This window comes from Capra hircus, chromosome 13 (assembly GCF_001704415.2).
Source record: "Capra hircus breed San Clemente chromosome 13, ASM170441v1, whole genome shotgun sequence".
Taxonomy (NCBI): domain Eukaryota; kingdom Metazoa; phylum Chordata; class Mammalia; order Artiodactyla; family Bovidae; genus Capra; species Capra hircus.
In genome coordinates this window covers 25,992,304-26,005,571 of record NC_030820.1, presented here as the reverse complement: position 1 = coordinate 26,005,571, position 13,268 = coordinate 25,992,304, and the positions used below count along the sequence as shown (strand labels likewise).

The 13,268-nt window shown below is 38.2% G+C and overlaps 1 protein-coding gene across 1 annotated transcript in view; it reads right to left on the bottom strand.

Moving 5' to 3' along the window:
- Positions 1 to 13,268, bottom strand: part of MYO3A (myosin IIIA) — a 159,219-nt gene that overhangs the window by 20,096 nt on the left and 125,855 nt on the right. Inside the window, exons 25-29 of the mRNA XM_018057111.1 lie at positions 11,793 to 11,904; positions 8,670 to 8,832; positions 6,986 to 7,109; positions 4,736 to 5,654; positions 2,050 to 2,194 (exon numbers count right to left, since the gene is read on the bottom strand). Of these exons, the coding sequence (XP_017912600.1) occupies positions 2,050 to 2,194; positions 4,736 to 5,654; positions 6,986 to 7,109; positions 8,670 to 8,832; positions 11,793 to 11,904 (1,463 nt within the window). The remainder of the gene's footprint in view (positions 1 to 2,049; positions 2,195 to 4,735; positions 5,655 to 6,985; positions 7,110 to 8,669; positions 8,833 to 11,792; positions 11,905 to 13,268) is intronic.

Sequence of the window (13,268 nt, the reverse complement as noted above, 5' to 3'; positions counted from 1 at the left end):
AGGAAGTTAGAGAGAAATATACTGTTCATTGCTTGCTGCTTCCATGGAAGCTCCATGTCTTCTGTAGTTTAGAACAGATAAAAATTATAGAATGAGAAGACATAATTTGGGTGCAAAAAATTTAGCTGTTTCCATTTAAAGCTTCTAAGTCAACTGTTTTGCCAGAATTAAATCCATTAACTCACCAAAAATCAATAACCCAGTGTAAACCTATGTTAGGCAAATTGATCTTTTATGTTAGCATTTAATATAATTAAAATGATAAACATAAATGATACTCACTGAATTGTAAGGTTGTAAATAAAATCATTTGTTTTTGGATACTGAAGGTTGTTGTTATGAAAGATTTGGGGGGAATTAGTATTATTTCCTTTTTTTAAAAGATTTTTTAATGTAGACCATTTTTAAAGTCCTTTTTGAATTTGTTTCAATATTGCTTCTGTTTTACGTTTTGGTGTTTCAGCTGCAAGGCATGTGGGATCTTAGCTTTGCAACCAGGGATCGAACTGACACCCCCTGGATTGCAAGGCGAAGTCTTAATCACTGGAAGTGATTAAGATAATACTAGGACTGAAGTCCTAGTATTATTTCTAATGAAGGCAGAATAGTAGCAAATAAGTTTAGGAAGACAAGTGTTCACTGGAGTATGTTGGGTGTGAAGCAATATAACTTCTGATCTCTTTACTTTCTACTCTTAATTTAAAATATGCCTATAAAATATATGAACCAACATTATTTGAGCTACTTGGCCTTCATATGAATGTAAATATATTTACAGATACATGTAAAGATATATTCTTGGATAGTTTGCAAAATGCATTTCTAGGGGCCAGCATTTAAAATGCTAGGCATACCTAAAAAAATACAAAATCTGCACCATAACACCTGAAAATATTAGGACTACTACATGAATCTAGATGCCATAAAAACTTAGAAATAAACAGAAGCAACACAAAAGTATTTTCATTCTATCTGCTCTGTGTAGGCATGGCAAGGGGCTGCCATGATGCAGAGCTGAATTTACGGATGGTATTATGCAGTGAAGCATGGGGATTACGGTAGTGCCCGTATTTGTTAACCTTGCAGCCCATTAAAAAATTATAGCCTGTTGGACAGTCATAGCCTCTTTGTGAAAAGAGAGAAAGAAAATATGCTTTTGTGTTACCAGGGTATATTTTTCCTACAATTAATCTTTTTCTTCTCTTCACAATGGTCAACACAAATTGCCAGGTTCACCGTAATTAAGAAGAAAAACATCTCCCCCCGAAAAAAGAGCAACTCTGCACATTATTCAAAGAAATAGTGCGATGTCATTGTACACTTCTGAATACAACATCATAGACTCTGTGATCAAATGGCCATTCTCCAATTATATAAATCCTGTACCATATTTCTCTCAAGGAAAACGCAGGTGCAGTTAGGTCCTATCAAATTCAATGTATAACAATTTTATTAAAACACAGACATAAAACAAGCAGTTGGTTGACTATTTTATTTTTAAACTTCATACTTAGTTTATACTTAGTTCCTCAGTTTTCATTTGGACATTATTTACTGGTTTAGGGAATGGGGGAAGAGTGTGACTTAGGTTAATGAGAAGAAATTTTAATAGTGCATCTAGGTCTGTGAATCTGAACCTTCTAGATTCATACCTTCTACTTAATGTACAGATTTCAACAGAAGAAATAGATATATTTCACTTGTTTGTTCCCTCATCAAAATTGTACCTTGCTCTCTGCCTCCCACCCTCAACTTCATCCCTTTCTATTTCCTCCCGATGTCCTAAGCCAAATTCTAGTTAAAGTGTATATAAAGGAGGGAAAAAGAAAAAAACAAAAAGAATGAAATCAGAAAAGGTAGGAGATATATGGAATATTCTGGAAAAGTGTGTATCAACATATAAAAAAATGAACTGAAATGAAGGTTCCTGCGAAGATCGAACACAGTCACCTCAAATCTTCCACAGAATAAAGGTAGGCAACTAACTAACAAATCAAGCGTCTGGCTTTGCCTGTCCCTTCTGGAAGTTCCAACTCTACCCATTTTTACCTGAGATGCACTGATGAGAAGAAACTCGTCTAGTAATTGGCTTATGAGGATAGACTCCAAAATAAAGAGGCTTCAGTTGCTCTGACAAGATCATTTCATTCAGTTTTTTCTGCAGAATGAAATATTCTTCAGATAGCTTTGAGACCTAAAAAAGGAGGTCAGGTGTCCAGTTAAATCAAGGAAAGGACTTCAGCCATCTCCACAGACACCCTGGGGATCTGATCAATCTCTGATTGGCTCCCTGTGGGGTTCTCATGTCCTTCTCCGGGACTCACCCTGACCCTGCAGCAGGTCAGACAGAGTGCTCACTCGATGAAACCTCCTGTTCTGTACACCATCTCACATTTTCCAATCCAAACTGCCAAACACATCACCCTCCAGAAGCGTTCTCTGCTGGTAACTCCATCCTGGAATCTCTGAGCTCTGTCTTCCCTCCTTAACCATTCTACTGCCCTGGCTTTTTTTTCCCCCGAGGAACCCGTCTGCTGACTTAGAGTGTATTAACTCCCTCCTTTCCTGTCCAGGCTTCTTCACTTGGCTTTATTTTTTAATTTTTAAAAAAACTTTTTACTTTGTGTTGGGGTATAGCTGATTAACGTTGTTGTGACCGTTTCAGGTGACCAGCGAGGGGACTCAGCCATCCATGTACATGTATCCATTTTCCCCCAAACTCCCCTCCCACCCAGGCTGCTCCCTGTGCTGCACAGAACGCCCTTGTTGGTTATCCATTTAAAGTATCCCAGCGAGTACATGTCCATCCCAAACTCCCTGACTATCCCTTCCGCCCATGCTTCCCCCAGCAATCATAAGTTCGTTCTCTAAGTCTGTGAGTCTGTTTCTGATTTGTGAGTTCATTTGCATCATTTATTTTTTGATTCCACATATAAGGGATGTCATACGATAGGGCTACTTTTTTCCTTGTTCCATCTGGGCCCCTCTCTCTACCCTGTCTGATAACACAACCTGCTAGGTTGAAGTGAGGCTCCTATTTTTCTGTCTCTACCGCTGCTCCCAAGAGCACTGTCCATCTCCATGGTATTATTAGGCAGCTCTAGATAGATGCCCAGCTACTACTATACATCTCCTGAATGTCTCAGTCCCAGAGCAGGTCAGGGCCCTAATCTCTGCTTTGGTCTTTAGAGTGAGCATGTTAATCACAGGAAAGGAAAGGCTGCATGTATATTAAACTCATTATTTCCATGTGCTTAAACCAAAAAGGACAGGAAGAGGATGAATTTATCAATGACTGGTCTATGAATAGCTAGAGACTGGAGATGTTCAGGGCGCATCTATAGCAGTCTGGGGGCGTCCACAGGCAGTCACTGTGTTTCTTGTGGGCTCAGCCACCATCAGACAATAAGTAGAGATCAGGGACTCAAGAGTAACAGGTGACAACCAATTATGACATTTCTAACCCATTATGCTATTTCTTCTATGATTTCATACACTATTGACTTCCCTGGTAGTACATATTCATTTACAATATGCATTTTAGAGGTCATCTAGTGACACTCCTTCACTTTACACAGGAGAATATAAGGGTGCTGACACCTAAAGGGATCTTCTCAAGGTCAAATACCTAGAAAGAGAGAGAGCCTGAAGGGGGCAGGGACAAGGCCGTCCCCGTGATCTCTCTGTAGCACTAATTTATCAGAGTTCCATGTACCTTCAAGTTGTGAACTTTCAAAGATGCAAACGTGCTTTCACATGTCCAATCACATAAGGTCACATGTCTGGCATACATTGTCACGTGCGTGCACCCTCTACAAGCAGCTCTGCTTTTGTGTACTTTACTGTACAGCATTGTGTAGAGTCCTCTACTGCAGTTATCTTTCTTTATTGCCGGTTCACTCGATGCCAGCCCCTGCAGGCCAGCTGTTGTATGGTACTACTCTACTTTTCAAGGTACTGTACTGTAAGATTAAAAATGTTTTTATTTTTTGTTTGTTTTATATATTATTTGTGTGAAAAGTATTGTAAACCTGTGACATTACAATATATATAGCTGATTGCATTAGTTGGGTACTTAGGCTAACTCTGTTGAACTTAGGAACAAACTGGACTTACGAACACACACTTGGAATGGAACTCCTTTGTATCTGGGGGACTTACTGTACCCTCACAAGTTCTATTGCCCCTTTTACAAACAGCTGAAACACACCTACGAACAGCATGAGATATTCTTCAAGAGGGAATTTTCCTTTGTGATTCTTCTTTATGGTTCCTCATTGTTGTTATGATAGCACATGCAGATGTCCATCTTCACTGCACACGTGTTCAGTAATGGTACTCACCTGATTCTGGTGCATAATTATATCTTCTTAAAATATGGGGGTAGAGAAAGCAGAGACTTTAGAAGATTTTGAAAACTTTTCTAACACTATAATGGGAGATCTCAGAAACATGGAAAGTTGCACTGTCAAATGCCAGCATTTTAGCAGGCTGTATCACTCAATGACTAGTCTCTTTACTATACTAGATTTCTGCCATATTTTATACTGTTTTTATCATAGAAAATTGTTTTAAAATATATGGCTATTTGAATAGCACAGCCTCTGAAATATTTTATTGAAAGGTTTGCAGTCCCATCAAAACAGATGAAACAGTTACCAATTGTTTGTTTAACTCAGTTATTGTGGAGTTCCTAGAGATCTGTACTAGTAAACACATCTGTTCGTTTACATACCTGTTTTGAAAAAATTGCCAAATCACACGCTTCTTTTTCTGAAACTGCTTTTGCGTCTTTATAACTCTTCATCCCAATGTTACAGGAGTCCTCAAATTTTGTGGGGTAGGAATACAAATTGTGAGTATTTCTTGCTACTTCTGCCGGTGTTGCAACGACCTTTTGATTTCTAAAAGAAGACATCCTGTCCTTCCGTAACTGCTGCCTCCTCTTGTAGCCCCGGTATTTGCTCTGAATGAACACCGCGGCTCTGTCTTCTTCCTGGGCTTGCACGGCTGGTTTCACCTGCCTCTCCTGGGCCGCCCCGTGGCTCAGATGGCTCCTCTGACGGCTGCATACAGGTGCATTCTGGGTGATCACAGATGTCTTGTTTTCTTTGTCCTTGCTATTCTCATTTTGACAAACCGACCTCTGGCTGAGACAAGGGTCTATCGTCTTTTTGCAAGAAGGCTTGTTAGGACCTGGAGTCTCCCTGTCTGCTGACCAAAGTCCTGGGTAACTTGGCCTTTCTGATAGGGCCTTCTGTTCTAGACATGCTGCTTTCAAGTCCTCGAAATTCCTTTCCTCTGTGTACTTCTGATAAAAATTCTGGACCACTGTGTCCTCCTTTCCTGTTTTCCTTATCTCACTATTTCCTTCCAAGTCTTTCATACACTTGTTACTGGTGTTTGCTTCTGCCCAAGCATCCTGCACCAGATATAGTTCTTGCTTAGCCTCTTCCTCATACGTGTTGTTCATTTTTTTCTGAGTCTGATATCCTCTGTTGTTACTTTCCATAGCATTCGTGGCTTCCCCCTCAGCTTTGAAAGTACAAATCTTCACCACAGATGTATTCCCTTTATTATTAATATTTGGGGCTGGAATGACGGTTTCATTAGCAGAGACTGAATTCTCTGTCTGTTTCTTCACAAAAGATTCCCTGTGTAAAGTATATTGCATCAGAATATATGATACTAAACCAGAGTTTATTACCTTCTTCAGTTTATTACCTTGTCATGTTGGGAGAAAAGCAAAAGAGGCAAAAAACCCTCAAAATTTAAAACTTATCATGTCACAATAATCAAGTGTTTCCCCAAACTGTCCTCTCTATGGACAACTGTGATGGCTACTCAGATAATGAGAAAACCAGTATCAACTTAAGAGTGAGAAATAACCTAGCATAATTTCACTTGCTGAGGTATCAAAATTCTAGGAATTTAATCACTTCAAAGAGAAAAACCAATATCGCATATTAATACACACACATGAAACCTAGAAACATGGTATGCTGCTGCTATTGCTGCTGAGTTGCTTCAGTCGTGTCCGACCCTGTGCAACCCCTTGGACTGCAGGCTACCAGGCTCCTCCATCCATGGGATTTCCCAGGCAAGAGTACTGGAGTGGGGTGCCATTGCCTTCTCCAGAAACATGGTATAGATGAACTTATTTGCAGGCAGGAACAGAGATGCAGATGTAGAGAATGGACAGGACATGGGCTGAAAGGGGATGTAATGAAGAGAATGGAACTAATGTATTTGGACTGCCCTGTGTAAAATAAATAGCCAATGGGAACTTGCGGTATAGCACACGGAGCTCAGTTCAGGGCTCTACGATGACCTAGATGAGTAGAATGGAGGGGATATGAAGAAGATCCAAGGAGGAGGAGATATGTGTATACATACAGCTGATTCACTTCATTGTGGAGCAGAAACAAATGCAACATTGTAAAGCAACTCCATCCCAATTAAAAATAAAGAGGTATGTCTTTTTTCAAAGTACCTACAGTGAGAAGTGCATAAACTATATAGTGTAGAAACTATATCTAGATTTGAGACCAGTATTGGGGATGTTCATTAGGCTGGCATGCTGTACTTTGATAACCTCTACATCTACGGATCACAGAAAGTATCTTACAAAATTAAAGGAAAAGCAGTGTTCCTGCTACAGTTCATGATCTTGTAATATGCTGGCCAAAATTTCACAGCTGTGCCTTTATTAATATCCTTTCCAAAGGATCCTTGGAACGATTTTCCCTTATCTTGAAAATAAGATCCTTTTTAAGAAGGAAAGTGTGGTCGTTGGAATGAAATGCCAACAAACCCTCAAATAGAATAAAGGACACAGAAGTGGTCACGGGGTGTCCACTGACATTTGATGCCTCACTGTTAGGAACCCGGTTAGGTATGAGAAAGACTGTGGGCTTTATTTCATGACTTTCCAGTGTGAAAAATCTATAATGTCAAGACAGTATAAGAATGAATATTATTTTACCTTTTATTTGCAAAGTTTTTCTTGTAGTCACATTCCTGGTCTTGAGCCTGAATGGTTTTTACTGCTGTGTTTTTTGTGTTAACAATTTCCTTCCTTTGTTTCCTGGCTAGATGGCCTCTTGCCGCTGAAACATACGAAGCCCAGAGTAATGTTAATTATAATACATAATAAATATTACTTCAATGGGTAGAAACAAATGAGTTTTGACCATCAATGTCAAAGAGGAAAATGAAATTAAAGACTACAAATAGAATAGGTTCGTTAAAAATATGGGACTCATTAACAAGACTGTTCCAGATGACAAGCTTTAGCAAGAAAATAATTAAAGTACCTTTCATGTTAAGGGGAGTATTAATATGAAACTAAAATGATAGAGATGACCTCAGTTGATGAAAAAGACAAAATGGACTCACTCATTTATTTAAAATCTGCTGATGTTTATGTTCCTTTCATTTTTGCCATGTTCAAACTATTCATGGGAGAAAACCCCTATTATCTAAGTACATGGCTTGGAACTTTTGGCCAATTATCTTTAGAGCCAGATATATTTCAAAATTCAGATTTAAAGTTTCAAAAAAAATTTTAGAAAAGTAATTCAGGACAAATTAACATATATTCGGTAACATTCCCCATGGTGATTCAGCATTCCGTAATCAAACACATTATTTTGCCAGAAAAACACATAATTGTTACTAACTGGGATGAATAAAGGCCTATGAATATTAGGTCATGTTTCACTTTCAACTGAGTTATGAAAAATCTCTTTTCTCAGTGTTTTATGAAGTTTGGAATTGAGGATAAAGAATTAAATCTCAGTTACAGGGTTTTCATTTTTGATGACCCAGTGAGTCATCAAAAGGGCTTAAAAGCTGATGAGCTTTTACAGATTGACAGAAGTGGACCTCGAATCTCTTGAATGTTAGTCAGCTGCTCTGCCCACCATGGTAGTGTTCTTCAGAATGTAGGTTGCAAATAAATGGTGGATCATAAAATCGATTTACTGGGCCAAATCTAGCATCTAGAAATGAAATGGAATAAATCAGAATAGAAAACTATCAGAGTGCATTGTGCATAGTATGCATATTGGGTTACAGAGGAAAATACACTTCTTCTTATGGATATTTAGTCGAAAGTCTTTAAAAGATACTGAATCAAGCCATGCTGGATTCTAAATTTTGCTTCTTATAGAAAAACAGAAAGTGAAATCCAAACTCTATTAATATGTTTAATAAAAACTTGTGAAATACGACTATAAATATTCTTTCCCTATGGCTAATACAAAGAAATGGATGCCCTTTAACAAAATGAGATTTCATTAATTTGTCAAAAAGTATGGCAAGTGTAACCTTTGGAATAAAATAGGGAAAATGATATTGTCCAATGGGTTATAATAATATGATTCTTGAACTGTACAATTAATTCAGTATCTTGCACAATAGGTCAATTGCGTTTCATTGTGACAGCAAATTTAAAAATTATTCTGTTTAAAACAAAACATTTATTCAGATATTAAAAGTGTCAATCTCTAAAACAACCATTCAGATTTAACACAGAGAAAATATCAATTGAAATTAAACACAAAACCTACATAAGACTGCAGGTTTGTAAGTAAGATTTGATTTCATGCCTACATCTAAACATAGCGTTATATTTTGTTACACAGTGAGGTGCTCTGAGTGGTTACCTGATTGTATTATTATAGCGCTCTCTTTCCTTTTCTCCTGTAATTTTTGGTATCTTCTTGAACCCAAGAATCCTCTGACACAGGCTTGAATCAAAATCAGCTTGTCAATGGCTTCCTTTCGCATTAAATTTAACTGTTCCACATGATAATACTTAAGGAACACCTTAAAAGAATTAAAATAAAATGCAAATAAAACTATGGCATGCAGGTATGAAACAGTCATGTGGTGCTCAGAAGACCAGATTATGTTCAAAATATTTTTTTGACTTTGGAAATCACTATCCGTTGCTTCTTTGGCCTGGATGTTGCTATCACCTTATAGATTTTTATGTTTGAAGACAGTCCCTCTTTGAGGTCGCAAAGAGTCTGACACGACTGAACGACCAACACTTTCACTGTCACATAGTTTAACAATCATACTGTTTCTTTGCAATAGGTATCCAGCTTTTGTTGGATGGCCCAGTATGAGTGGAAGATATCAAACTGTTTCATCAAAGTTTTAGCAATAGATACTCTGGACAAAGCTAATTTTTATGCTATTTTGAAAGGAAACAATTAAACTCCCCAAACTTAAAAATTCTTACAAACCTGTTTGTAAGAGAGAGGACAATTATAGTTATAGGAGCTCATTCACCAGTTGCTTACTGAGATCTATGCTATATACTTTTCTGCAAGGATACCAGGGGCACTTTCTGCAAGGATACCAGGGGCATTGCCCTCAGGGGCTCATGGAGTTGTCAGTGGAGAGACTAAGGCAGAGAGAGCGTCCCATGGAGAATGAACAACTTTCTCCCTGGACCCAGTGGCCACTGTAAAGACCGGAGGGCTGATTTTCAATGATTCTAAAATCAAAATGAATGGAAGCAACAGGGGAACCTGAAGACTTGGAGTTGTTCTCAGCTAAGAGCTTTTAGCCTCCCCCAGGAAACAGGAAGGTATATTTTTTCTTTTAATGGTTGAGTGTATTAATGAAAATCACCTCAAAGAGAGTTGATTGAATCCACTAAGAAAGTCACTTAAATTCAAATTTAAGAGCTGAGTCATGAGACCTGGTGACCCTGACTATAGAACTCTCCCAGTACTTTGAAGCTTGGCACCAAGGGCCAACAGTTTAACATTACAGGTCTTGACTGAATTTAGTTTTAATTTCTACAAGACTCTAGACCTTAATATATTTAGTCCATTCTACTGTTGACAATTCATTTAAAATTCAATCTATCTAAAAAGGTCATTTTTTTTTTTGCATAACATTAGAAATGTTCTTATATTGTATCCATCCTAATGAGTTGGAAAAGGTGAAGTGGAAAAATACAAATAGCTTTAAAATGCTACTTAAATATCATGAAAAACTTGAACTGCAAAGGCCATTTTACAAGTTAAAACTCCATTTGAAGTTAGGCATGTGTTTCAGACCATAAATCATGAGATTTCAGCCAGAAAAATTCATCTTTGTGAGAATCTGAAAGAACATGGTGTGAGAAAAATACAGATTAAAAAATATCTTTCTAATGCTCAGAAATTACCCTCACTAAATACTAAGGTAAATATAGACTCCTGACTATGGAATATGGGCTTCCTTGATAGCTCAGTTGGTAAAGAATCCACCTGCAATGTGGGAGACCCTGGTTCAATTCCAGCGGGAAGATCCGCGAGAGAAGGGATAGGCTACCCACTCCAATATTCCTGGGCGTCCCCTGTGGCTCAGTTGGTAAAGAATCTGCCCGTAATGCGGGAGACCTGGGTTCGATCCCTGGGTTGGGAAGATCCCCTGGGGACGGGAAAGGCTACTCACTCCAGTATGCTGGCCTGGAGAATTCCTTAGACTGCTTAGTCCATGGGGTCACAAAGAGTTGGACATGACTGAGCAACTTTCACATCACTGAATATGGAGAACACTCAGTAGAAGACAAAACACTTAAAAATTCCCTAAGTTTTTACAGGACTAACTTGTCTTTTTTAAAATTAATTTTTATGGGAGTACAGTTGATTTACAATGTTGTATTAGTTCCTGCTGTACAGCAAAGTGAATCAGTTACAAGAAAGACAAACATCATATGATATTGCTTATATGTGGAATTTTAAAAATATAGTACAAATGAACTTATTCACAAAACAGAAATAGAGTCACAGATGTAGAAAACTAATAGTTATTAAGGAGGAAATGAGTGGGGGATAAATTAGGAGACTGGGATTGACAAACAGATACTACTATGTGTAAAACAGATAACTAACAGGCCTAAATTTTCTCATCTGAACATTATGAAAATCCTACCTCTTCATCTGAACATTATGAAAATCCTGTCCCACACCTCCTGCAGCTAATACAAATTTCTTGGAAAATGTGGAGTTTCAGTCCACATCTATGGTGTGGCTGATAGCAGTTACTCTTGAGTGGTCAATCTGAGTACATCTGCCTTAGCTTGGCTCTTTCTCCATCCTCCCCAGTGATACATTTAGTGTCCTCCCAGGACCGGCACCATGTTTTATCTCCTTATCTCCATCTTGTTTGTAATGCTCTGAGGATATCTGAGAAGCAAATGCATCCTTTTTCCAAGAACCCATCTGTCTTACTTCCATATTCAAAATGGATTATGATTTTGTACTTCATTCTTTAAGGGATTAAATAAGCTAAGATCTCATAGGCTCCCAAATTTGATCCATAAACATTCCAGTATCCAAATCCTATAGTGAGTCTAGTAATAACATTTCACTCCAGATAAATTTCAAGTTTACAACAGAAACAGATTTGAGAATTAGGGAAAAAAGAAAAACAGAATCCTACTGAATTCATTATGATTTTCAACAGCTTTCTGACTATATTTGGTGGTAATAAAACAGAGAAAATAAAAAATTTTCTAGACTTGTACGTTCCAGCCTTTCGGGGATAAATCTTCAAGATATATTTTTCTTGAATTTATTAAAAGAAATCTGTATGAGAGCAAAATATTTAATTCTGCTGAAGAAAGAAACCTTTATGAATTTATCAATTTTCTTTCCCTATTACAAGCTAGAGATTCTATAACATGAAAAGCCATGATATTTTCTATCATTGCAATATGTAATTTTCCATACATCCACTATAAGTATTACTTTTTTTCCTTGAAAATTACATGAAAACATTACTTTGGTTTTTCCAAGAGCCCAGTTATCAAGACCAGCTTTTTCCAAAATGGCGGCACACGTGTCAGGGCTCAACGGAGGCTGTTCACACCACTTGTAGCAGAGAATCTGGTACCTTTGAAAGGGAGAAAGGGCTAGTTAGTATTTCATAAAAGTTCAGAGTCTCAGGAGCCTAGTGGGTCCTTCAGGCTTCTTAGAACAATTCTTTAGTAAACTGAATTCCAGACCGACTACTTGTGTAGTTTGTGTTTTTCACTTCAGTGATTCCTTTTCAACGTATGATCTTTCAGTGATAAGCCTTTGCCGTTTTTTTTCCATCCTAATCCTAAGTGTTCTTTCCTTGTGTCCCCAACATTCCCATCCCACCCTGGCCTCCCATTTTTCCTTCTCCCTCTCGGTCTCTTCAGCAGGCCTCATGTTGAGACTTGCTGCTTAAATGTTAGATTTTTCTGAGTTCTGTTTCTTTCTAAGCTCTGTCCATATGTGTCTCATCTACATGCACAGCTCTGACTGTTCCCTATATGTGATGATTCCTATACATACATCCTCAGCCCTGTTTTCATAAACAGGAAACACATTACTCCTGGCTGCCTGCTAGACACCCCCACCTGCTTATCCCACAGACACTTTAGACTCAGCAAAATGCATCACATTTTCTTTCTTCTGCTAGTGCCTATCTCTGCGAATGATGTCAACCCTTCTTAAAAATGAAAGTTGCTCAGTCGTGTCTGACTCTTTGCGACCCCATGGACCATACAGTCCATGGAATTCTCCAGGCCAGAATACTGGAGTGGCTAGCCTTTCCCTTCTCCAGGGGATCTTCCCAACCCAGGGATTGAACCCAGGTCTCCTGTATTGCAGGTGGATTCTTTACCCTTCTTAAAAAGGCTCTAAAACTAGGAATATGCGCGTCATCCTAGATTCTCCCCTATTCTTCACTCACTGTATCCAACCAGCTTGTGCTCTGTTGTGCTTCTTGATTTAAAGCCAACATACTGACTCTACTTTGTTTTTATGAGTTCACTTCAAGGTTTATATGGTGGCATTTGAGACCAGAGCACAGGCGGTATTAAGTAATTTGGGGAGTTTGGGACTGAAGCAAAAATAATAATGAAGATAGTCATAGCTGAAATGTACTGTCCACATTTGGTTCTATCTGTAGTCTTCCTGAATACTGCATCATTCAGTGCTCATAACCACCTATACAGTAGATGTTAACTAACATCATCACCCTTATCCGCAGATGGGAAGACTGAAGCCCGAATGTTACTCAAGTGATGCTGAACAAGGTCACACGTTTAGTATAAGTGGCAGCACTGGGATTCAAATCTGGATTTTCTCACTTTAAGGCATGCACACTTCTCCCTTCGCTAAATTCTATTTGTGTTAGAGCTCTGAAAGCCAAACAATTGTGCATCGGTGACTGGTGGAAAAATAGATCCAACTTCAGTAGCTTTTTAGTATAATATAAGGGCTCAT